Below are 22,793 nucleotides of genomic sequence, written 5' to 3'. Positions count from 1 at the left end.
AATTTCTAGGGTCGGTTTAGGTCTGTGCCCTACGACCCAAACAGTCTGGGTCAGATTTACCTAGCTTGTCTGCGGGCGTCCCCGGTACGAAATTTTATTTTCAATACAAAAACAACCTTATCGCAAACCGCTCGCTGTAAACTTTCAGAAATCTCATCGAATCAGGGAGCTCTCGGCCTACCATAAATGACTACGTGTGACCCCCGACCCGAGGTTCGCTTCCGGCATAATTGCTACCAGAGAATCGATCAACGCGAAGAAATGCTCGCCGACAGCAATCTTCGGCCCGCCGAAGAACGGCGAATCTGTGTCAATAAAGGTGTCCGAGCGTTTGCTCGAGATGCCATCACGTCGTCGGCCGGATCGGATTAAATTGAAAAATCGCGGGATCGAGGAGGACGGCTGTTAGGGGCCGCTTTGTCAAGTCAGATTACGCGGCAGGGTTCAGGAGATTATTTATCCGAGGTGATTCGGAGGAACGGCCGCCTCTCGGCTACGGGGAGGCGGCTCGATTAAGAGGAGCGAAGCGGAATTGCACTTTTCCGATGCAACTCCGGCAGAGCTCGCCGGGGCTGACGTAGTCAGCAAGGTAGAGAACCCCCCCCCTCTCTCTCTGAGAGGGGTCAGATTTTATCTTCCCTCGAAATTTCGCCGCCTTACATCTATCCACCCCCTCGCCGAACAGTCTTTCATTCGAACGGTTTTCTCTCTTCTCGGGGGAGGGGCGGAGGGGGTCGGTTTTCCCGCTCGAAATTCGGCCGCCACTCTCAATCTCGAATTTGCATCTCGTTGGCTGGCGCGCCAGCGATTCTCGATCTGATCGCCGGGGGAATACCGGCCGGCTTCGTCCCCCTCCTTTGACGAACAGGGACGGCCGAAAGTTGACGGAGGTATTACGATTCACGGTGGCGCAGCCCCGATCGAACCCGATCGATGCCGCATACAGAGAAGAGGTTTTATTCCACCACCACCACCACCACCACCACCACCACCGTCGCCGCCTGCCTCCTCTTACCCCCTCTATTATACCGATACGCGAAGCCCCTGGCTCCGTCGAGCCGACGGTTTTTGGTTGATTAATTCGGGATCCCCTGCTTATCGGCTGCCGCAGAGCGCGCCGTGGAACACACTCGTCGACTCTTTTAGTAAGTGTTTTAATTGGAATGTTATGTTTGAGCCGATGCCACTCGCCGATTCTGGATCGGTACTAATTGGAAGTGGCGTCCGATCAAAAGGATAGATAAAGTTCCCGTGGAGCACCGTTTTCCAAAAACAGTGGCCGCAGGTTTGAAAAAGAAATCCCGTGTCCCATGTCCTTTCGTGAAGAACTGTCTGTGCTTGTTGAAAGTAGATACAATACGCGTCAAGCGATGACGATTAATTGTGTAGGGATATTTTTCTTTTGTTTTCTCCGGTGGTCTCACATACGTATGAAAGAAACAATTTTCATTCAAACATTCCTTTAATGTATACAGCCCATTTGGAGATAGTCCAACGAGTCGAGATAAACTGTGTAAACGGTATTGTGAAATGAATTTTACTTCAAGACGTTGGTGTCCTTGGGGACGATATCAGACAAATTAATTCCGACGTAAATTTGTTTTTTTATTTTTTCTCCTTTCAATCGTGGTTTACTCTATATATGTCACAAATGCCTAGTCGATTAAAGTCCGAGAACTATCCCCGCCTTAGAACTTCTCCTGGTCGATACATGTCACTGGCTAGACCCGTGTTTCGGACAAGAATCGAGTAAACGCTGTAAATTGCGCACTTGCGCTTTATTCTAAAACTGTCCCGAAACGTCAATGTTTGTTGTACCACACGATGTACAGGGTGTCAAAAAATTATATGTCACGGCCACCATATTTTCAAGGTCAAGGTCAATTTTGCGGGGAGTTTTTTTATGTCAATTTCCACCAAATCGTAGGTGTAGAATCGCGCTATGGTGGCCGTGACATATAATTTTTTGACACCATGTACTTTATACGAAGGGTATGGATTTAACGATGACAATTTTTGGCAAAAAGATTTGTTTCTTCGTACCGGAAAAATGACGTACAAGCTTGTATTTGGAAAATTTCGTCTTAACAGCGACTACTAGTTGGATTTTCGCGAAACGCCGTTGCCGAAGTTCGGTAACCTAGAGAACAGTTCCACTCTATCGTTGCTGATTGTTCTACTCTGTCTCTCTATTACCTCTCCTCATTCAGTTTCCATAGAAACTGTATCGCGTGTGCCTGATCTACGCAAGTAGAATAGGATGTTTGGGCGCGAGTAGGATAAAAGCATGCCTGCGCTGCACGCCGGCGATCCCCGGTAGAGGTTGGATGCAGCGAATTGCAGTTTGATGAACTCGGATTTACTTCTGACCCGTGTAGGCCGTAAAATCGCGACGCGACGCGACCGTGGAATAATAGCCGAACGAAAATGATGATCCCATAAATTTTGTGAATCGCCACGGAACGAAGTTCCCGATGATTAGACCCTGTTATGTGCGCGCGCGAGGCGCGACCACTTTAAACGAACGATTCGATCAAAATCGTCGCCTGCGATCCTTTTGATTAGAACGCATTCAATTCGGACGGGCCGACCCACGGCCGCGCGGATTCCGGTTCTGTCTACAATTTTCGCGCATTCAGAATTACAGAGGCCCGCGAGCGCGCGCGCGCGCGCCCGCGCCCGTGTCGCGTGTGTTTAAATTAACAAAGGCTGCGTCATAACGAAGTGACAGTGCCGCCGCGCGGGAAACAATCGGTAAATTGCATGGTGGAAAATGTTTCGTCGCCGCGCCGGAAATATTGCGCTCCGTGGAACGCGGCGAAGGACCTCGCCCCGACAAGTGGAAATAATATTCTGCGCGCCGCGCGCACTCCGCGCGCACCCCGCGCCCCGCGCGCCCCTGCGCTCCGTGACACGTAAATACGATGACGATTCTTGCTCACTTTAGAATTCGGTCGGGCGCGGGAGCAAAACAAAAGTGGAAAACTCCCGGCAACGATCGTTGAGAAGCCAAAGCGTGCAAAATTAAAACTGTCTTTACTCGATACATGTCACAAATATCTAGCCGATAAAAGTCCCAGAACTACCCCCACTGCCACGGGATATACCCCGTGAGAGGCCAAGAAATTTCGCAGTATTATTCTACGTTTGGCACCTTCTATCCGATACATGTCCTTGGGTAGACCCGTGTTGTGGACATATATCGAGTATAATACATATGTGAGCAGGAGTGATTAGAAGACGTTTGAAATAGGCTTCATTTTCGTTAGAGATGTAATGACAGCGAAATGATGGTATTTTGTTGTTATCTGTTTTTTATATGGTTATTTGTATATCTTTTGTTATGTTGTGAACTATAATTTTGTCGGATTGGAGATTAGGAAGGCCAAAGATCTCGCTCTCTCTCTCTCTCTCTCTCTCTCTCGCGTGGACATATAGAGGTGTGCGGTATAGGCGGAATGCGCGGTAAAGTAGGCTGTAAGTTAGGTTAAGTTAGGTTAAGATTAGGTTAGGAGCGGGTAGAGGAAGGAGGGGAACAATAAATGATTATGTGATGATTATTGTTTTTTTTTAAATGGAACAGTATATTTTTTTACCATAGCATGATAGACAATAAAAAACTGAATTTAGTGGACACCACCTTTTTGACCTTGACATGACCTCGAGCAAGAATAATAACATTTATTATGATATGTAGAGGTCAACCCGACGTAAACAACGCGCAATCTTTGCTGAAACACGTAAGTTGTAAACTTCCACATTGCATCCGCTTCAACATGATTATTCTTGCTCAAGGTCATTTCAACGTCAAAAAGGTCGTATCCACTAAATTCAGTTTTTTTATTGTCTATCATGCTATCGCAAAAAAAAATATACTATTCCATTAAAAAAAAACATCGGCGACCTTGAAATTTCATTAAAAAACACGACATAAAAAATTTGTTTCTTCGCCATTAAAATGGCCCCCTGCAATAGTGTCACTTTGTCCTCTGAAGTTTTCTGATAGGACTGTAAATACGGAAGATATTTAGGTGTTCCCATTTATGTGGGACACCCTGTACAATACATATGTGAGCTGTTTATTTTGAAAGCGACCGTGGTCGCTGGGTAGACCCGTGTTGTGTCATATATCGAGTATAATACATATAATATCCACTGTTTCTGACCAGACCCTAATTTCTTAAAAGTCAAGGGTGGGGGGAGGCGGGGGAGGGTCACTTCGGTATTCATGGAGGTTCGGTAGATTTTCTAATTTCGTATATGTCAGTGTTCGAGCTCCGGAGTCACTCTGAACGATTATGCATGGGCAAGATTGGGAAGATTGCGGGCTGAGAAAAAATGGGCCACAGAGACACGGCGTGGCGAGGCGAGGCGAGGCGCGGCGGGGCGAGGCGGGGCGAGGCGGGGCGAGCCGATGGGCTCCCGACAATTTAGAGTTCGCCGGAAGTTTCGTTACATCCCTGGCCCGTTTCCAATGAAAGTCACGGGATCGTGGCCGGCGCAAAGTCGGCCACCATACGCACACCGAGACACACCGGCCAGGAGAGCGGGATCGATATCGAACTTTCCGCAACGTGACGGCAACGCGTAACGAGGCTCGACGTAACACGACGAGGGCAAAGTGGATTGTTCGTGATTCATGCATTGATGATTGGTGCAATTGTCATGTCAACGAGAGGCCTCACGGCCGCTTTGATTCACTCCCCGCGACCGTTCCACGTGAAACTACGGAATTCCATTACCAATGCTAGTTGTCATCCTTTCGTCACAACCAGACGCGAGCCACTCGAGGCGAGCCGGCTGTCCACTTGCTTGACGGCATTGTAAAATTATCTCCGTGACACCGGGTCCGTCGATGTCGTCCAAACACCAATCACAGCTCGTGTCTGTGTTCGAGAAAAAATGTGACCATATTTTGTCATTGTGGTGCGTAACAATGTTTCGACACGTACTTCTTCGGAAGCTAATTTATTGGTCAAATAATCATTCTAAATTGTAGAATACAAGCTCTTCGTAGTGTACAGGGTGTCCCAAAAATTTTGTGTTTCCTTGAAAGGGATAATTCAGATCATTTGAAGCAACTTTTTCCTTTGCGAAATTGCTCTCCGAGGCTCTGTTAAGGAGTTATTAACGAAAAACACGGACCAATCAGAGCGCGGTTACCGGGGCCCGCTGGGCGTGGCGAGCCGGAGTCCGTCCACTGTAGTCTTCCGCTCAGCGGGGCCTGTCGTAGCCGCGCTCTGATTGGTCCATGTTTTTCGTTAATAACTCTTAAACAAAGCCGCGGAGAAGATTTTCGCAAAGGAAAAAGTTTCTTGAAATGACCTTAGGAATCCCCTTTTCAAGGAAACACATGATTTTTGGATCACCCAGTACTGTTAAACATATTCAAAGAATTATGAAGTCTTCATCCAAAAAATAATATCGTTTTCATGATTGAATTTGAAAATATTTGAGCACGTCCTCGCATCAATTCTTCTCAAATGATTAAAAAGAGTGATGCCGGGAGGATTTTCGATACGAAACAGATTTAAATGGTTCTTGCCGGTGGATTGTAATATTTCTGACATTTTAATAATCTCCCGCGTGACGTAACGTGGATTACTTTCAATTAGATTGGCGACTTGATCGTTATTAACCTCGATATGCCCGGAAGAACGTTCATCACAGGTGAGACTGAAATCTCCATCGCGAAACCTTTTACTCTATTTTCGCACCATTCTTTCATTTACAGCAACCCATTACTATGCACGTCATAAATCTTCTCCCGCCGTTTGTATGGCTTTTTTTATCTTTGCGAAAATGAAGAAGCATAATTGCACGAAACTGCGCTCTCGCATTCATCTTCAGATAAAAATGAGCAGTAAGTAATTTTTCAAATAAGCGGTTCCTAGACTGTGCGCGCGTTTTGTAAATTACGAATACTATTTATTTAAAAACAGCGGAAAAATCTACAGAAAAATCCGACATCGCTGATTCGGCAAACCTAATGTTTTTAAGGACCAGAAGATATTTGTTTCTTTATCCTTTATTTAAATATTGAAAATAAAAGTTACAGGCAATTTTTTGTTTTTTTTTTAAGGGTTCCTTATTAAGTATCGCTTGTTCAAGTTGCAGTTTGACCTTTTTTAGGTTTTTTATTGTCACCTCGTGACAAGTTAAAGGTTTGCCTAGTAGATAATTACACTCGGCGGTATTTTCATTCTAAAACTAAATATTTCTTCCGTCTTACAATATTTTCATTTTATTCATATGGAACTGATCCTATTTCTACATATAATATTTAAATGTTTAGTCATCTATCAAATACAAATTTTGTAATGTAACAAATATTTTATAATATTTTTTGTAATTTCTTTGAAATAATGCCACAACAATTTCTAGTGGAGTCACCACTCGAGTGCTAAGGGTTATGAGATTATATTAATTTCTGGCGTGCCTTAACGTCAGTTTCAGTGACAACAATCATGCTTCTATTTTTGACCTCTTAAAATCAGGCGTTTCATATACTAAGTATAGTTATACCCTTTGGCTGTTTCTGAAAGTCTCTGAAGTTTGATTAACCCTTCCGCGTCGTCTGAGGCGCCTTACAGACACTAACGAATCTTTCAAAAGTTATTACACGAGGCCAGGCTATGAAGTACGCTACACATTCATTATTGCTAACTATCCAGAATTTGAAAATAGCAACGAAACATAGACTACCGCTCAAAAGTATCCGGACACTTGCGAAATATGTATTAGCACCGCATAAAAATGATCTCAGTGCCTAAAATAGTAAAATCGATTTTTATTAGTTTCTTACGAAATATCTAACGATTTAAATTAAAAATTACGTATGTGGAACTTACCAATATTATACTTAACCCTCTGCACTCGGAGTCATCAATTCTAGGACTCCCCTTAGAGGTGGCATACGAGTGCAAAGGGTTAAAATTAAAACCAGACGGATACTTTTGAGCGGTAGCGTACATATGAGAAATTCTAATCAATCAACAGATTATCTGAAGAATCCGTCGTACCTGAGGGAGAATATACATTTTGCAATGTAAGGGTAAACACTTCTCGCGAATCAATGAAACACTTCTTGCGAAGGAATCGTTTTTCAAAATCATATAGAGCGTTACTCAAATGTTTTCCCAAGCATTTGGCCTTGATTGTCACGCTATGCCTTTTTTTCTAGACATTTTACGTCTTAAATAAGTAAGTAATCAATTAAAAATGCATACAACCGTGTTTCTACATGGCCATTCGCTGGTGTTTCTACCGTGTTTCTTTCCGTGTTTCTAATCTCTCTGCGGCAGCCATCTTGTGACGTCATACTTGCCTCAGGAAGCGAGTTTTCTGCCGAATATTACGAATTACTCCACGATGAGGTAGAAATTCGCAATTTGGGCTCCAGACAGACGTAGATTGGACTTTTAGGAAACACAAGTGACCACTTTTAAACTGCTCGTTGCAATATTGAAGCGTCAATTAAGAGAATCTCTCTGCGGCAGCCATCTTGTGACGTCATACTTGCTTCAGACAGCGAGTTTTCTGCCGAATATTACAAATTACTCCACGATGAGGTAGAAATTCGCAATTTGGGCTCCAGACAGACGTAGATTGGACTTTTAGGAAACACAAGTGACCACTTTTAACCTGCTCGTTGCAATATTGAAGCGTCAATTTGTCAAGATTTTGACCCTTGCAAGTTCATATACGTATATTGCAGAGAGATTCTCTTAATTTCGAGAGATTTAGTGGACAGACGTAGGAAAGACATGTACGAACACGGTGGTATGCATTTTTAATTGATTACTTACTTATTTAAGACGTAAGATGTCTAGAAAAGAAGGCGGAGCGTAACATAGCGTGACAGTCAAGGCGAAATGCCTGCCGGTCCCCTTAGAATTAGAATTTGGCGAGTATTCTGAACGTTAATTCTGTCGGACTCCATAAATTTCTATTTCGGCAGAAATCGATGTCCAGAGGTGTACGCAGCTGTTCGGGTTGATTCGAACGGACGAAGTCGATATCGATCAACGCTCGGCGGCAGTATAATCTGGGAAGCCGGGCAAGCCGCGAGCTCGCATAAAACAATATAATCTAGGTAATAGGATAACAAGCGGTGCGTTTGCCGGTCAACCGGGACAAGTATGAGCGGACGTGCTCCATTTAGCGTGCAAACGATGCGCCGCGTTGCATCGTGTTGCACCGCGGTCGGTATCGCGTCCCGTCGATTCGAGTGGTTCCCGGTGATTGCGCAATCCAAGGAATTGAGTCGCGCCGGAAATACGCCGCCGGAGGACTCGTCGAATCTCCTTCCGATAGGAACGATTCAAGCGATTTCGCGAAGCGACGGGGGAAAAAAAGGGAATCGGATACGGGCGAAAGGCGGGGAAGCTATCAGAGAACTTTTCAATGTTAAACTTCCGTACAGTTGACAATCGTTATTGATATTCGTGTCCGTTGGAGATCGCGACTCCCTCCTGCAAGTTAACACTAGGTTTACGGGACCAATATTTTTAATTGAAAATTATTCAGATTCCAAGGATGCATATATGAGAAATTATTTAGCATTTCTTTGGGAATATATTATTTTAAAAATATTGCTATAAATTTGGGTAGCATGTTCTTGTGATTTTCATAAAGTAATGCAAAATAGTCACGTTTACAGCTCCGTAAACCTAGTGTTAAGGCTTCTCCGAGACCTTCTAAAAGTTATTCTAATTTTAATAAGAAAAGGTTGTACAGTGATTTTCTCTGTATGTGTCGCCAAGGCCTGGACGATAAACGTCGCGGAATTATCCCCACTACCGCGGGGTATACTCGGGGTCACGAAGCTCGAGAGGCCTCGGACGCCGAGGAGTGTAAACACAACACACGACCCGTGTTGTTGACATATATCGAGAATTCGCTGTACTCGAGAAGCTCCCGAGGATTTCGTCGAAGTCGAAGCTCGAAATTCTCGATCGAAAGCGACGTGTTTTTTTTTTTTGAACGGCTTTCCGTTTTTCGGACTAAAATAATTAAAGAGGAGCCCGCAGCGTTTTCAATTGGACTGGTTAGGCGAAATAGCACGCGTCGAGGGCGGTTATCGATCGTTTCGTCACGTCGAAAGGGATCACGAGGCTCTCGGACCAGGTTTAAAACGATTTATCGCCGTAGAGAAAGTTAACCCATCTTTGCGAGTCGATCAGCCCGGGCCGCGATAATCGAGTGTCGACTGGATTCAATGGATCGTAGACGGGGGTCAATCACTCTTATCGAATTGCCAGGATCAACGATAATTTACACAGGAGCTCGCTCGGCCACCTCCACCTGTGTTTAATCCCAGTGACGGGGCCGAACGGTCTGACACATATCGGGCAGCGTGCACGTGGTATGTCCTCGACGGCTGGTTCCTTGTGTCACTTACAAATTACGAGCCGCTTTTACATGACCGCCGGCAGAAACTTCCTACCGGATTAACGGAAACGTGTAAACCGTCCGTAGAACGACCACGTCCGACAGATTAACGGATTAAGCCGAATTCCGTTACAGTGATGCGCAATTTCCCCCCTCTCCCCTCACCCCCTCCAACGCTTCTGTGTATCTCTCTATCGGGACGTATGGACGTTTCACTGTCGATTCTGTTTCTTCCATGTCCCATTGTGACTCACTGATTCTATGTTTCACCCTGCCACGGTGAACAATTCCACGTGCAATTCCAGTTAACAGCGTAGTTACGCTCGCCGGATTAGACACGGCGGACTTGTAAACACGCCTTTCGCGATTGCGAACGCGAGCACTATCTCCACGATAGCTGCTGCTACTATGCGAAACTATAGGCATCGGTCATATGATATTTGATCGTCCAATCGTTTTGCTCTGAACGAATTTCTTCGAAAATTATCGAAAGGAGAAACGAGCCGTTTATTTTGAGAGTGGTCCGTTATTTTTCGTTGCCCGTAATTACGTGTACGACTTCAAGTTTGCTGGCGTAAACAACGTTTGCGGTCAAGAATATTCAGAGTGTACAGGGTGTTCCAGGTAACTTGACCACCTTGAATAGTGTCTCGCTTAGTGTTAATAATAGAAAAAAACGTTATAGGACAATATTAACCTAACCGAAGGGGAATGTAATGATTCGGAAAAACTTTTTTCAAGGTCATTTTTTTCTAGATATCAAGGTCGTCAATTTTTTTTAAATGGTACTATATGTTTTTTTTATCGCGATGTAATAGTAGGGGTGGGTAGTAAATTAATCACTGATAATACCTGTAATGCTTTTTGGATTTTTCATACCCAAGGTCACACGAAGGTCATTGTATAATATGTCATTGAAGAGGTTTTCACCCCTACTATTACGTCGCGATAAAAAAAACATATAGTTCCATAAAAAAAAATTGATCACGTTGATATCTAGAAAAAAATGACCTTGAAAAAAGTTTTTTCCGAATCATTATATTGCCCCTTCGGTTAGGTTAATATTGTCCTTAAACCTAGTGTTAAATATCTCAACTTAAGTATAAGTGGACTTAGGCCACTTTCAATTTAAACGGCTCACATATGTATTATACTCGATATATGTCCACAACACGAGTCTGCCCAGGGACATATATCGGCCAGAAGGTACTGTTCTTTGATAGACTACCGAACGTAGAAAAGTACAGCGGAACTTCCTGGCCCCTGACGGGGTCTAATTCTAGGACTTTAATCGACTATATATTTGTGACATATATCGAGTAAAGTCAGCATTCCTTTTAATCTTTCGAAAATGTTTATTTCGCATGAAGATGGATTTCAAAATTCGCTGGAAACGAACGGCGGTTTCTATTCGAGGGGAATTTATTTAAAACATTTCGGCGGTTATAAAACAAGCTATTGATTGGCAATGAATAATTTGCTCTAATGAATACGAAATAACGAAGGTGCGCGTATCGATGCCGCGAAGAATTGGTTGCATCGTACGGCGGGATCGGCATGCAAAACACGTTTCGCCGGGGGTTTACAAACGATTCACGTATTAACTTATTCACGGGTGTTCCACAGGTCGCGGTTACGCGAGCGCCGTTGAAATTTTCGTAAACTCGGACGGCGATTATTGCGTTACCGGGTATATACATCCCTTCTACCCTTTCCCGTATTCCCGCCGTGGTCCCGGCACCACGGCGACTCCGGTTCCCGAATAAATTGCATTATTTCACGGGCGCACCGGTTACGATTTATCGCAGGATTTATTGTTTAATTCTGTGGCGCTCGCGGGACGAATCGCTAAACACCAGGATTATTCGGAATCGCGGGGAACGGTGACGGCTTGTTCGCTATTACTTCGACCTTTTGCGACTATTATTTTCGTCGCTGCACCAGCTGTTTTAATTACACCGTCACACAAATTTTTATATTTATTTGCCTACCGATAACTATTGCACCAGACCTACCCCATTCATTGTAATATGCTGGCCCCAAACCGAAAGTTATCTCAATCACCATTTTGTTTTAGGAACAAAATTCGCAAAGGCGAAAGAAGAAGATCCGCTCTACCGTGTAATGTACAGTTAGATTTTGTCTTACTACGGAATACATTGTATATGTCGCGAAGGCCTGGATGATAAATGTCGCGGAATTATCCCCACTACGGATATACCCCGTGAGGGGTCAAGAAGCTCGAGAGACCAAGGTCGCGTGGATCAAAGAATAGTATCTCCTTGGCGATATATGCCAAGACCCGTGATTGGACAAATATCGAGTAAACTCTTGAGTTATGGGACTTTTATCGGCCAGGCGTTTGGGACATATATAGAGAGTAAACACTGTAGTTCTTGGGAAAATATACATTCTTTTTTAAGGGAGTTCATAGTCCATTTATATCGATCATTTCGACGACTATGCGCGACTAATTGCGCGTCTACGAAAAAAACGTTTTAAAATGATCGTACGGGTGAATTTTTAGTGTTGCCGCGCTGCGCCGCGGTGGTTTGCACGCTCGACGATCTAGACAAATGGATATTGACCGTTATTGGTGGTATTCGTACCGAAAATAAAGAACAATAGCCCGGCCGGGCAGGTTCCTAGCCACCGGGGATGCAGTTTTATTATCGGGCAGACACCTCGCGCATTTTCGTTTACCTAAATTCGTTCGCCATCTAAACGAATCTCGCTATCCGATCGAAACGACCCGAACGCGTTTAAAACCGTTGCGAACGTGGCGGAGATGCTTCCGGTGTTTTGCACATATTTATTTGGAAAAGTGAGAAGCGAAAATCGCAGGATGAACAATAGATATTTAAAAGTACAGTTCTAATTGTAATAACTAGATCAGTTTGACTTTTTTTGGGGAGTGTACATTTCCTAATTTTTCCCAGTTACTTTTCTTATCTCCATACATCCTGTAATTGATCGGTAAGACTGCGGATTTTACGCATTTATGACAAAAATGGGTAACCACAATTTAAACTAGTGGAAATGACGGGTTCTAATATTTTTAATTTACGATTATTGAGATTGCGAAGATCCATCTACGTGGAATTACCCAACAAACTTATTTCCATGGGTATATATTATTTAAAAAATGGCTGAAAACTTGGATAGACACATTCTTCTTATTCTTATAAAGTAATGTAAAATACTCACTTTTAATGCTCGGTAAACCTAGTGTTAAGGATATCAGCGTACTGGTTTCAACTTGATAAAACAATTAAAAGAAGAAATCAATTTTCATTTCGCTCCTGCGTCTTGCAATCGATGCAAAAATTTTGTATTTTGCATAAAGGTCCATTCTGAACAGTTAATCCGCGAAGTGAAATTTCAATTGCGATGCTGTACATATAAAATGGCGGAGTCGGCTTCTAGAGAATGAAACATTGACTGAAGTTATCTAAATTTCGCAGCGGACCGGATAGAATTTCGCAGGCGATCGCGGCCGCCATCGCAAAATGGAATTTGCGGCAACGAGCATGGAAAAGTTGGCAGAACATTTTTACGTATCTCGCGGCCGGCTTCCTATGAATTCTGGATCGATTGTATTTGCAACTATATTTTTTTAACCACTCGTCGAATTCGGGTCGTTTTTTGTCGATCTCCTGTAATAAAAATAAAAAAATGTATATAGATTTAGCGCGGAGGAACAATTGAACGGAAAGCGTTCCGTTTAAAACCCATTCGGGTACACATACTGGGTGGGTCGGTAAGAACTACTATCTCAAATAACTCGGTAAGTATCTATCGATCGCACTAAAATTCTCCCGTCGAACGAGCACGATTCGAATATAATTTTTATGACCTATTGGCTCAGCGAAGGCGAGAGTCAACATTCGCGGTTACTTCTCTTAATTAAAATTCTCTTCTCATGTCGTTCAGTTTCCTTACTTAATACAGTGTTCACTCTGTATATGTCACGAAACGCCTAGGCGATAAAAGTCCCAGAGCTATCCCCACCGCTGGGTATACCACGTGAGGGGCCAAGAACTGAGGCCTCTAGAGCTTCGCTGTCCTTTTCTACGTTCGGCGTTGACCAAAGAATCTCCTGGGCGATATATGTCACAAACTCCTAGCCGATAAAAGTCCGAGAAATATCCCCACCGCGGGGTATACCCAGTGAGGGGCCAGGAAGCTTGAGAGATTTCGATCGCCGAGGAGTGTACAGTGTTTACTCTATATATGTCGCAAATGCCTAGCAGATAAAAGTCCCAGAGCTATCTCCACCGCTGGGTATACCACGTGAGGGGTCAAGAACTGAGGTCTCTAGAGCTTAGTTCTCCTTTTTTATGTTCTGCGTGGACCAAAAAATCTCCTGGGCGATATATGTCACAAACGCCTAGCCGATAAAAGTCCGAGAAATATCCCCACCGCGGGGTATACTCCGTGAGGGGTCAAGAACTGAGGTCTCTAGAGCTTCGCTGTCCTTTTCTACGTTCGGCGTTGACCAAAGCATCTTCTCGGCGATATATGTCACAAATGCCTAGCCTATAAAAGCCCCCGAGACTATCCCCACTGCCGCGGGATATACATTGTGAGAGGCCATGAACCTCTAGAGCTTCGTTGTCCTTTTCTACGTTCAGTGTTGACCAAAGAATCTTCTCGGCGATATATGTCACAAACGCCTAGCCTATAAAAGCCCCCGAAACTATCCCCACTGCCGCGGGATATACTCCGTGGGGGGTTATGAACCTTTGGAGCTTCGTTCTCCTTTTCTATGTTCTGCGTGGACCAAAAAATCTCCTGGGCGATATATGTCACAAACGCCTAGCCTATAAAAGCCCCCGAAACTATCCCCACTGCCGCGGGTTATACTCCGTGGTGGTTATGAACCTCTAGAGCTTCGTTGCCCTTTTCTACGTTCAGCGTGGACCAAAAAATCTCCTGGGCGATATATGTCACAAATGCCTAGCCTATAAAAGCCCCCGAAACTATCCCCACTGTCCACTACTACTACACTTCAGCGTGGACCAAAGAATCTCTTGGGCGATATATGTCACTGGCTAGACCCGCATTTTGGACATATATCGAGTAAACACTGTATAGGGTGTGCTATAAATGTTATTCTCGGTCTTGGTTCGTAATTCTGATGATGACTAGACCATAGCTTTTTACGTTTCCCTGTCGGGAGGCAGCTTCGAAAAGATTCGGAGGGGCGGTTTATCCGACAAATCTGAAAATGAAGCGAGCAATCCATTAATCGCCGGCAGAGCGTCGGGAGTCAAAGTTATACCGCGGTCGTCAATTCGGTTTTCATTGACAGTGTCTGGTCCGAATTTAGTGAGCTGGGCGGGGACAGGAAACGAATCGCAGTTGACAATGATTAATTGCCGAGGGATGGATCGGTATAGCAGCGGTTCCTGTTTGCGGTAACAAGCGAAATAATAAAAGATCGAGACCACGTTCCTCTCGTTTTTTGCCGACGTTGTCCCAGATTCTCGATGAATTTTAAAAGACATCGAACGAATCCTTTCTTCGCATAATTGATCGGTCCGAGGGAAAAATTTAATCTTTATCGTAAAATATTCATTGTCGTAAAAACCCGAGTCGTTATGCAAATTTATGAAAAGAAACAATCGTGGTTCGCTTGTACAGGGTGTCCCAAAAATGTTGTACTTCCTCGTAAGGGGAGGTCACTAAGGTCATTTCAAGTAACTTTTTCCTTTGCGAAAATGTTCTACGCGGCTTTGTTTAAGAGTTATTAACGATAAACATGGACCAATCGGAGCGCGGAGGGATTCCGACTCGGCCAATACCAACGCCGCGCTCAGCGGGAGCTGTCGCGGAGGCGGGGTCCCTCTGCTATAGCCGCGCTCTGATTGGTCCGCGTTTTTCGTTAATAACTCTTTAATAAAGCTTCGGAGAACAATTCCGCAAAGGAAAAAGTTGCTTCAAATGATCCGAGGAATCCCTTAAAAGGAAGTACAACATTTTTGGGGCACCCTGTATGAAACTAGACTTCTTTATAATTTCCCACGTAAATTCTTCAACTTTTCAACGCAACGTGCGACGCGGTAATTTCAAGTTTGAATAGTTGAATGGGATACAAGCAGCGGCGGAACATTTTCTGTATTTTTGATAAGCTTTACATTGCCGTATAAATCTCCGGAAACACGTGACTGGAGACAGAAGCAACGTGGTCGAAGAGTGTTCCACCCTTATTGGATCTCCTTGTAATCTTGCCTGTGGATCTCTCGAAGGTTTCTGGTTTGGCGCGGTTCCCGTGGCTACCCCGTGGAAGCTGTTAGTCGAATTATCCTCCCCGCGGCCCGCCCGGCGAACTTTTACTATGAAATCTCTCGTCGCCCCGCGACGAAAGATCGGTCGGAGCTGCCTTGGTCGGTGAATTTTCAGCTGATAATTGTGTTTACCTGATTTTTTTTCGGAACTGTCCTGTCGGTGAATTACCGATGGCGGCCGGATGGAAATTTAGCGAACTCCGTCATCTCGATCACTTAACGTAATTGGGAAAATCGCCGCGGAACGGGGTAATTGAAAAGGTTGTTGGATCCAAGGATTTATTAATGACTCTCGGCTAGCCCCGGGAGAGGAACGGGACGATCGTTTTTCATGATTTCCTTGCGGTCCACGAGCGATGGGTAACTGATTAACACTAAACCTACCCCGGTCAAATGACCGGTTTAATATTTTATAATTATCGACATTTTAAAAATTCAGTTACAGAAAATTTCCTTGGCCAAGCATTTATTGTATTGAAAATTACGGACAATCTCAATAAATGTAGGGTTGCCATTTTTATAAGGCAATATTTACCAGATACTGTTAACGCTTGGTAGGTTTAGTGTTAAGCGGGAAGTCGTTCTAAGGTCAATCAGGAACAATAAGTACAGTCGATTCTCGATATATGTCAACGACACGGGTCTTGCCCGCGTCATGTATCGTCTAGGAGACATACCCGAGCTATGTTTACACTCCTCGGCGTCCGAGGTCACTCACGGAGTATACCCCGCGGTAGTGGGGATATTTCCGCGACGTTTATCATCCAGGTCTCGGCGACATATACAGTGTGTTAAAAAAACATTGAATATTTATATGGTAGTAAATGAATCATGAAGTTAGCAAGCAAAAATGTTTATATCTCAGAAACGGCTGACCTTTTGACCTATGTTTACCGAGGCTTTTTTACTCAGTACAGTGTATCCTATATACCATATAAATATTGAATGCTTTTTTTTTAACACCCCGTAGAGAAATCACTGCATTCCTCGCATGCGAAACACGTTAGTTCACATTTGCTCTTCGAAAATCAAGACTTTTGCAATTGACGGCATCACCAGCTTGCACCACGATTTCGGAGACACCCCGTACAATCCAATTTCAAGAGTTTCTTCGGAGATAACACGGAAACAGCGGGTGTGCACTTGCACGATTGATAGAGTGTTTACTCTATATATGTCGCAAAAGCCTAGCCGATAAAAGCCCCAGAACTATCCCCACTGCCGTGGGGTATACCTTGTAAGGGGTCATGAACCTTTAGAGCTTCGCTGTCCTTTTCTACGTTCAGCGTTGACCAAAGAATCTCCTGGGCGATATATGTCACAAACGCCTAGTCTATAAAAGCCCCCGAAACTATCCCCACTGCGGCGGGATATACTCCGTGGGGGGTTATGAACCTCTAGAGTTTCGTTGTCCTTTTCTACGTTCGGCGTGGATCTAATAATATCTCCTGGGCGAAATTTGTCACAAATGCCTAGCCGATAAAAGCCCCAGAACTATCCCCACTGCCGCGAGATATACTCCGTGGGGGCTTATGAACCTCTAGGACTTCGTTGTCCTTGTCTACGTTCAGCGTTGACCAAAGAATCTCCTGGGCGATATATGTCACAAATGCCTAGCCGATAAAAGCCCCAGATCTATCCCCACTGCCGCGGGATATACTCCGTGGGGGGTTATGAACCTCTAGAGCTTCGTTGTCCTTTTCTACGTTCAGCGTTAACCAAAGAATGTCTCCTGGGCGATATATGTCACAAATGCCTGGCCTATAAAAGGCCCCGAAACTATACCCACTGCCGCGGGATATACTCCGTAGGGGCTTATGAACCTCTATAGCTTCGTTGTCCTTTTCTACGTTCAGCGTTGACCAAAGAATCTCCTGGGCGATATATGTCACAAACGCCTAGTCTATAAAAGGCCCCGAAACTATACCCACTGCCGCGGGATATACTCCGTGGGAGCTTATGAACCTCTAGAGCTTCGTTGTCCTTTTCTACGTTCGGCGTGGATCAAAGAATATCTCCTGGGCGATATATGTCACAAATGCCTAGACGATAAAAGCCCCAGATCTATCCCCACTGCCGCGGGATATACTCCGTGGGGGCTTATGAACCTCTAAAGCTTCGTTGTCCTTTTCTACGTTCAGCGTTGACCAAAAAATGTCTCCTGGGCGATATATGTCACAAACGCCAGGCCTATAAAAGGCCCCGAAACTATACCCACTGCCGCGGGATATACTCCGTGGGGGCTTATGAACCTCTAGAGCTTCGTTGTCCTTGTCTACGTTCAGCGTTGACCAAAGAATCTCCTGGGCGATATATGTCACAAACGCCTAGTCTATAAAAGCCCCCGAAACTATCCCCACTGCTGCGGGATATGCTTCGTGGGGGGTTATGAACCTCTAGAGCTTCGTTGTCCTTGTCTACGTTCAGCGTTGACCAAAGAATCTCCTGGGCGATATATGTCACAAACGCCTAGTCTATAAAAGCCCCCGAAACTATCCCCACTGCTGCGGGATATGCTTCGTGGGGGGTTATGAACCTCTAGAGCTTCGTTGTCCTTGTCTACGTTCAGCGTTGACCAAAGAATCTCCTGGGCGATATATGTCACAAACGCCTAGTCTATAAAAGCCCCCGAAACTATCCCCACTGCTGCGGGATATGCTTCGTGGGGGGTTATGAACCTCTAGAGCTTCGTTGTCCTTGTCTACGTTCAGCGTTGACCAAAGAATCTCCTGACCGATATATGTCACAAACGCCTAGCCTATAAAAGCCCCCGAAACTATCCCTGCCGCGGGAGTTTAGTGCCTAGTTCACATTAGCTCTTCGAAAACTCGAGACTTTTCGAATTGACGGCATCACCAGCTTGCACCACGATTTCGGAGACACCCCGTACAATCCAATTTCAAGGGTTTCTTCGAAGATAACACGGAAACAGCGAGTGTGCTCTTGCATGATTGACCGAACCCAAGGATAAAGCAAATTTAAACTAACTTCTGCGTAAAGAGCGGCCGGGTATCGAAGACCGTTTGCTATAGCCGAAGTGTTGGTATAGTGTGGGCACGAGTTCCACTCGCTGATCATCGAGACGCGATGCGATTCGGCAGTAGTTATTGCAGCTCCCTTGGGCATCGAATAACTTCCGACCAGGGGCTGGAACGAAGGGTCCAGGTCGACGGGGGTTGGAGGGGCTTGGTTTAACCTGTCTAGCCGACCCGGACGATCCGGAACCCTTCCGGACAAATACGTGGACATCTCGTAAACTTTTCGGAAGTTCCCGTTAAACTCCGCCGATGGTCAACTTCGACGTGTAGACTACCGGCCAGGTCGAACTACGATCCGCGCGTGTTAAACGGGGAAGAGCGAACCGGCGCGGCGTCATTGGACAACAGAAGGACAATTCAAGTAGCCATTGTTGTATAAAGGGCGACCCGAACTTCGGCGAATGACGTTTTACCAGCCCAACCCCGGACCTGGATCTAACGGGGCCAATTTTGTTATGAAATCATTCGAAACGCAATAGTTCGAGGTTGCTCGATGCAGGCTCGTCGTGCCATTTGTGGCCAATTTAACAGTTTATCGTTCGCTGATACACTTAGGTGTCGGTGACCTGTGACCCACAGGCCACGAATAACACGTTTGATGGTTTCAAGCGGCCCGATCGAGTTGCGGACAAATTTTTGGTAAGGAAACACATATTGTTCAATTAATAATTGCTATTATTTTGATTTTATTGAAACACAAACCCTTAAATATCTCGACTTAAGTACAAACGGACTCGGGCCATTTTCAAGATAAACGGCTCAAATAAATTACAATATTGTATAAAAATATTGAGAGATTTCAAAAATTCAATATGGAAAATTAATGCAAAAGGTACCCTGTAAAAAGGGAAGTGTTTTTTTTTATTTTTTTAAATAAGAACTACGTCCTTTTGAAAGCTTCATTAAGACCTGCGTAGATTCGGCACCCCGCTTCGCGATTACGTTTCCGAGTTAGATTTTTTTAATTCTGTGGAAAATGTAGTTGCAGTGGGATGATAGGGCGTTCGGTTTTTAGATGTAATCTTTATCCGCCGAGGTTAACGACCGGATCACGGCGGGTCATCAACGGAGCGTTTCATTAGGATAGATTATAACGACGCTGAGGGGGACAATCGATGACATCGCCATTAATAGTGTAACCGGTTAATCAATTATACGGTTGACCAGGTAACACTAAACGGTCACAGCCGACGCGACGGATACTTCGCTGACACTGATTCGTGTTTAAAACCATTATGAAACGTGTTCCATCATCATCAAAGAGAACCGTGCTGGCACGAGACATTATTGAAAATTATTATTCGCAGTGGTCAATTTCGAATCTATAGTTACTTGCACCGTGGTTATACATATTCGAATACACTTTTATGCTGCACTTGTCGAAGAGACAAGTCCATTAATTTGTCCTGCAAAGATGAATCGAAAGCGTCCGGATTTTCAGCACTAGGAAGACAGTTACTGATGTACACGCCGCCTTTGTTTTCAATTGCTTTGTTCACGGCCGCGTACACGATGGAAGTGGCTCCTTGTTTCGGACTCTAAAAACATATTTATTTATAACGTATCTATAACATTTTCTATCCTCGTGTAATATCTATTTCTTAAGGGGTCAGATCACTGTAAAATTACCATCAATTCAATAATTATTCAACCAAAATTTCTCCGCGGATTAACGGAAATCTTTGTAAGGAACAAATCTATTTACAAAGAAGAAGTGCAGTGCCTCTCGACAGCCTATGTAATAATTTCTCAATAATTTTTTTACAACCGTTTTCACTAATTTGTAATGCACTAAAATAAAAGGCCGATTTGATTGGACACTTGGCATTTTTGTAGCGACAGTGGTCTAACTCTTTAACTTCAGTTTACCTTCAAAATAAATGATAACAACGATTTTAAGCTCCATGCGATAGTATGCACCATAATGTCTGTGCACACTATACCCGGATGCACGGAATACACGTTTATGTTGTAGCCTCTTTCTTTGAGCAGCTTTTGCAACTTTGTGGTAGACACCACCTGTGCCAGTTTACTTTGAGCGTACGCGTTCACAGTGATAAACCGCTGCCTATTTGAAAATCAATGTTTAAATAAGCGTCACGGAGAACTGAGAGCGGTGGCAATACAATTAGGTGAAAAGAGTATAAAACAAAATACTTGTTATTGATGTCGTTGAAGTTGATTTCGCCGAAGAGATGAGCACAAGAGGAAACATTAACAATTCTACTGGACTGTTGCGAATTGTTTACACCAGCGGCTTTGAGTAATGGTAGTAGAAGAATTGTTAGTAAAAAGTGTGATAAATAATTCACACACCATTGTTCTTCGTACCCGTCTGCCGTCTCCACATAAGGAGTGCACATGACACCAGCTGAAAAAATGATTGTCGTGTTAACGAGATTGTACTTTGTTAATCATATTTCGTAATAAAAACGAGCTCCACCATTATTTATCAAGACATGAATGTTTGCGAAATCTCGCTTTATCTGCGCAGCAAACTGTTTCACAGATTCCAGAGAAGCATTATCAAGTTTGTAGACCTTCGCATGTCCACTTTTAACGCCAGACTCCCTAATTTGTTTAATTACTTTCTCGCCAGCACTGGGTGTCCTGCAGGCTGCACATTTGTATGTTATTAGATGATTATCGTGTTCTGATCAATTCTATTTCCCAAATAGAATTTGAAAATTATTGAATCGATATCGGTGGTTTATACACAATACAATACTCTTACAATACTTCCTTACCAATTATCACTTCCATATCAAGTTCTAAAAGCATTCTAACCACCTCAACCCCAATTCCTCTAGAGCCACCTGTTACAATAGCAATTCTGCCTGTCTGAGGGGGGCAAACTAAAACCAAATTAATATCACACGATCGATAATTAATTATAATTGCTTAACGACGGTTACGTACTTTGTTCCGTATGTAACTATGTACGCACGAGTCACGCGAATATAATTGATATGTGAGCACTCTGACACTGAAAATGATCCGGGGATCATGATTGCATCAGTATGCAATTAAAAAAAAAAAAAAGAAAAATACAAACGGTTCATGAAATTTAAAAAACATTTCGGCCGAGTTCCACTTACCATTTTTGTTGTGCTTCGCGTTGGCCCAATCGACCACGATCTCTTTGAATGCTAAGCAGCCGTACTTCTGTAAGTAGAAAAGTCGAGCGAGAGAAAGCAGCCAACTTTCTTCGAGTTTTCGATACGCGAGAGCACACGCGATTATAAGACAAACGGAGCCGATTAGTATCATGTTTATAGCACGCGAATTTCCGAGTTCCGCGGCACAGACGAAATGTTATACTAATCGCACGCAATGCGCGCGCGCTACTGATAGACTTTAAACGAGTACGACGAGGAACCTTCTTTGCCCCAGTCACTTTTGAGCTACTTTTCCACTCCTCCCGAGCATAATGATGGGATTACCGCGGCGCGTCACGACGCGCAACGCTGCGTCTCACGATTAATACACTCCGTTCGTCGTAACTTCCTTCTGCTCGTCTGGACGCACTTTCGTCCAAACGCTGTAACGACCACCATAAAATGCGTTAGGAGCTCTGAAATATTCTCATACAAGGACGAACAGTTGATGCACGTGAAACCATTTTTCGCCTATTTTTGTCGGTAACCTGGTCACTCTACCTTATCGCGAATCTACGGAGTCTCGGATCATAAGGCCCTGAAAAACGAAATGGCGTTCCATATTTTGCCGGACACCTCTACACGCGTATTGTATACGTATTGCGCCTACACGTATATTACAATTCAGAACAGATCGTTAAGCGTGCTCTCCGCTTCGGTGCTATTGGTTAGAAAAATTTGATGGAGGACGTAACCAAAGTCGAGTGGCCATTGTTCAGTTCGAGTGGCCGCTTTAACTGTTGGGAAAATTTATGGTTCTCCCGAAACGTGTACCCGAACGTTGGGATCGGAAGAGTTTAGCAAACGATCGGCCCGACGTAAAGATATACAGTGAATTCTCGTTAAGAGTCAGTTGCGCCGTTCTGGTGACTGACTCTTAGACGAAATCCGAGGTTGTCGCCGAGCGTCGCATG

The 22,793-nt window shown here is 44.2% G+C and overlaps 1 protein-coding gene and 1 long non-coding RNA gene across 2 annotated transcripts in view; one reads left to right on the top strand and one right to left on the bottom strand.

Annotated features, from left to right (window-relative positions):
- The window catches only part of LOC143354517 (uncharacterized), a 322,087-nt gene that overhangs the window by 165,951 nt on the left and 133,343 nt on the right, over positions 1-22,793 (top strand). The window lies entirely within an intron of this gene.
- On the bottom strand, positions 19,415-22,071 carry LOC143354674 (polyprenol dehydrogenase-like). The gene is made up of 6 exons (XM_076788932.1): positions 21,820-22,071; positions 21,469-21,576; positions 21,165-21,338; positions 20,879-21,092; positions 20,591-20,789; positions 19,415-20,259 (listed from the first exon to the last, which is right to left on the bottom strand). The coding sequence occupies exons 1-6, from the start codon at positions 21,989-21,991 to the stop codon at positions 20,065-20,067; spliced, it is 1,062 nt and encodes a 353-aa protein (XP_076645047.1). The 5' UTR covers positions 21,992-22,071; the 3' UTR covers positions 19,415-20,064.

The sequence above is a fragment of the Halictus rubicundus genome, chromosome 5 (genome assembly GCF_050948215.1).
Source record: "Halictus rubicundus isolate RS-2024b chromosome 5, iyHalRubi1_principal, whole genome shotgun sequence".
In the NCBI taxonomy this organism is placed as follows: domain Eukaryota; kingdom Metazoa; phylum Arthropoda; class Insecta; order Hymenoptera; family Halictidae; genus Halictus; species Halictus rubicundus.
The sequence above is the reverse complement of the archived record's forward strand: the minus strand, read 5'-3'. Positions and strand labels throughout refer to the sequence as shown.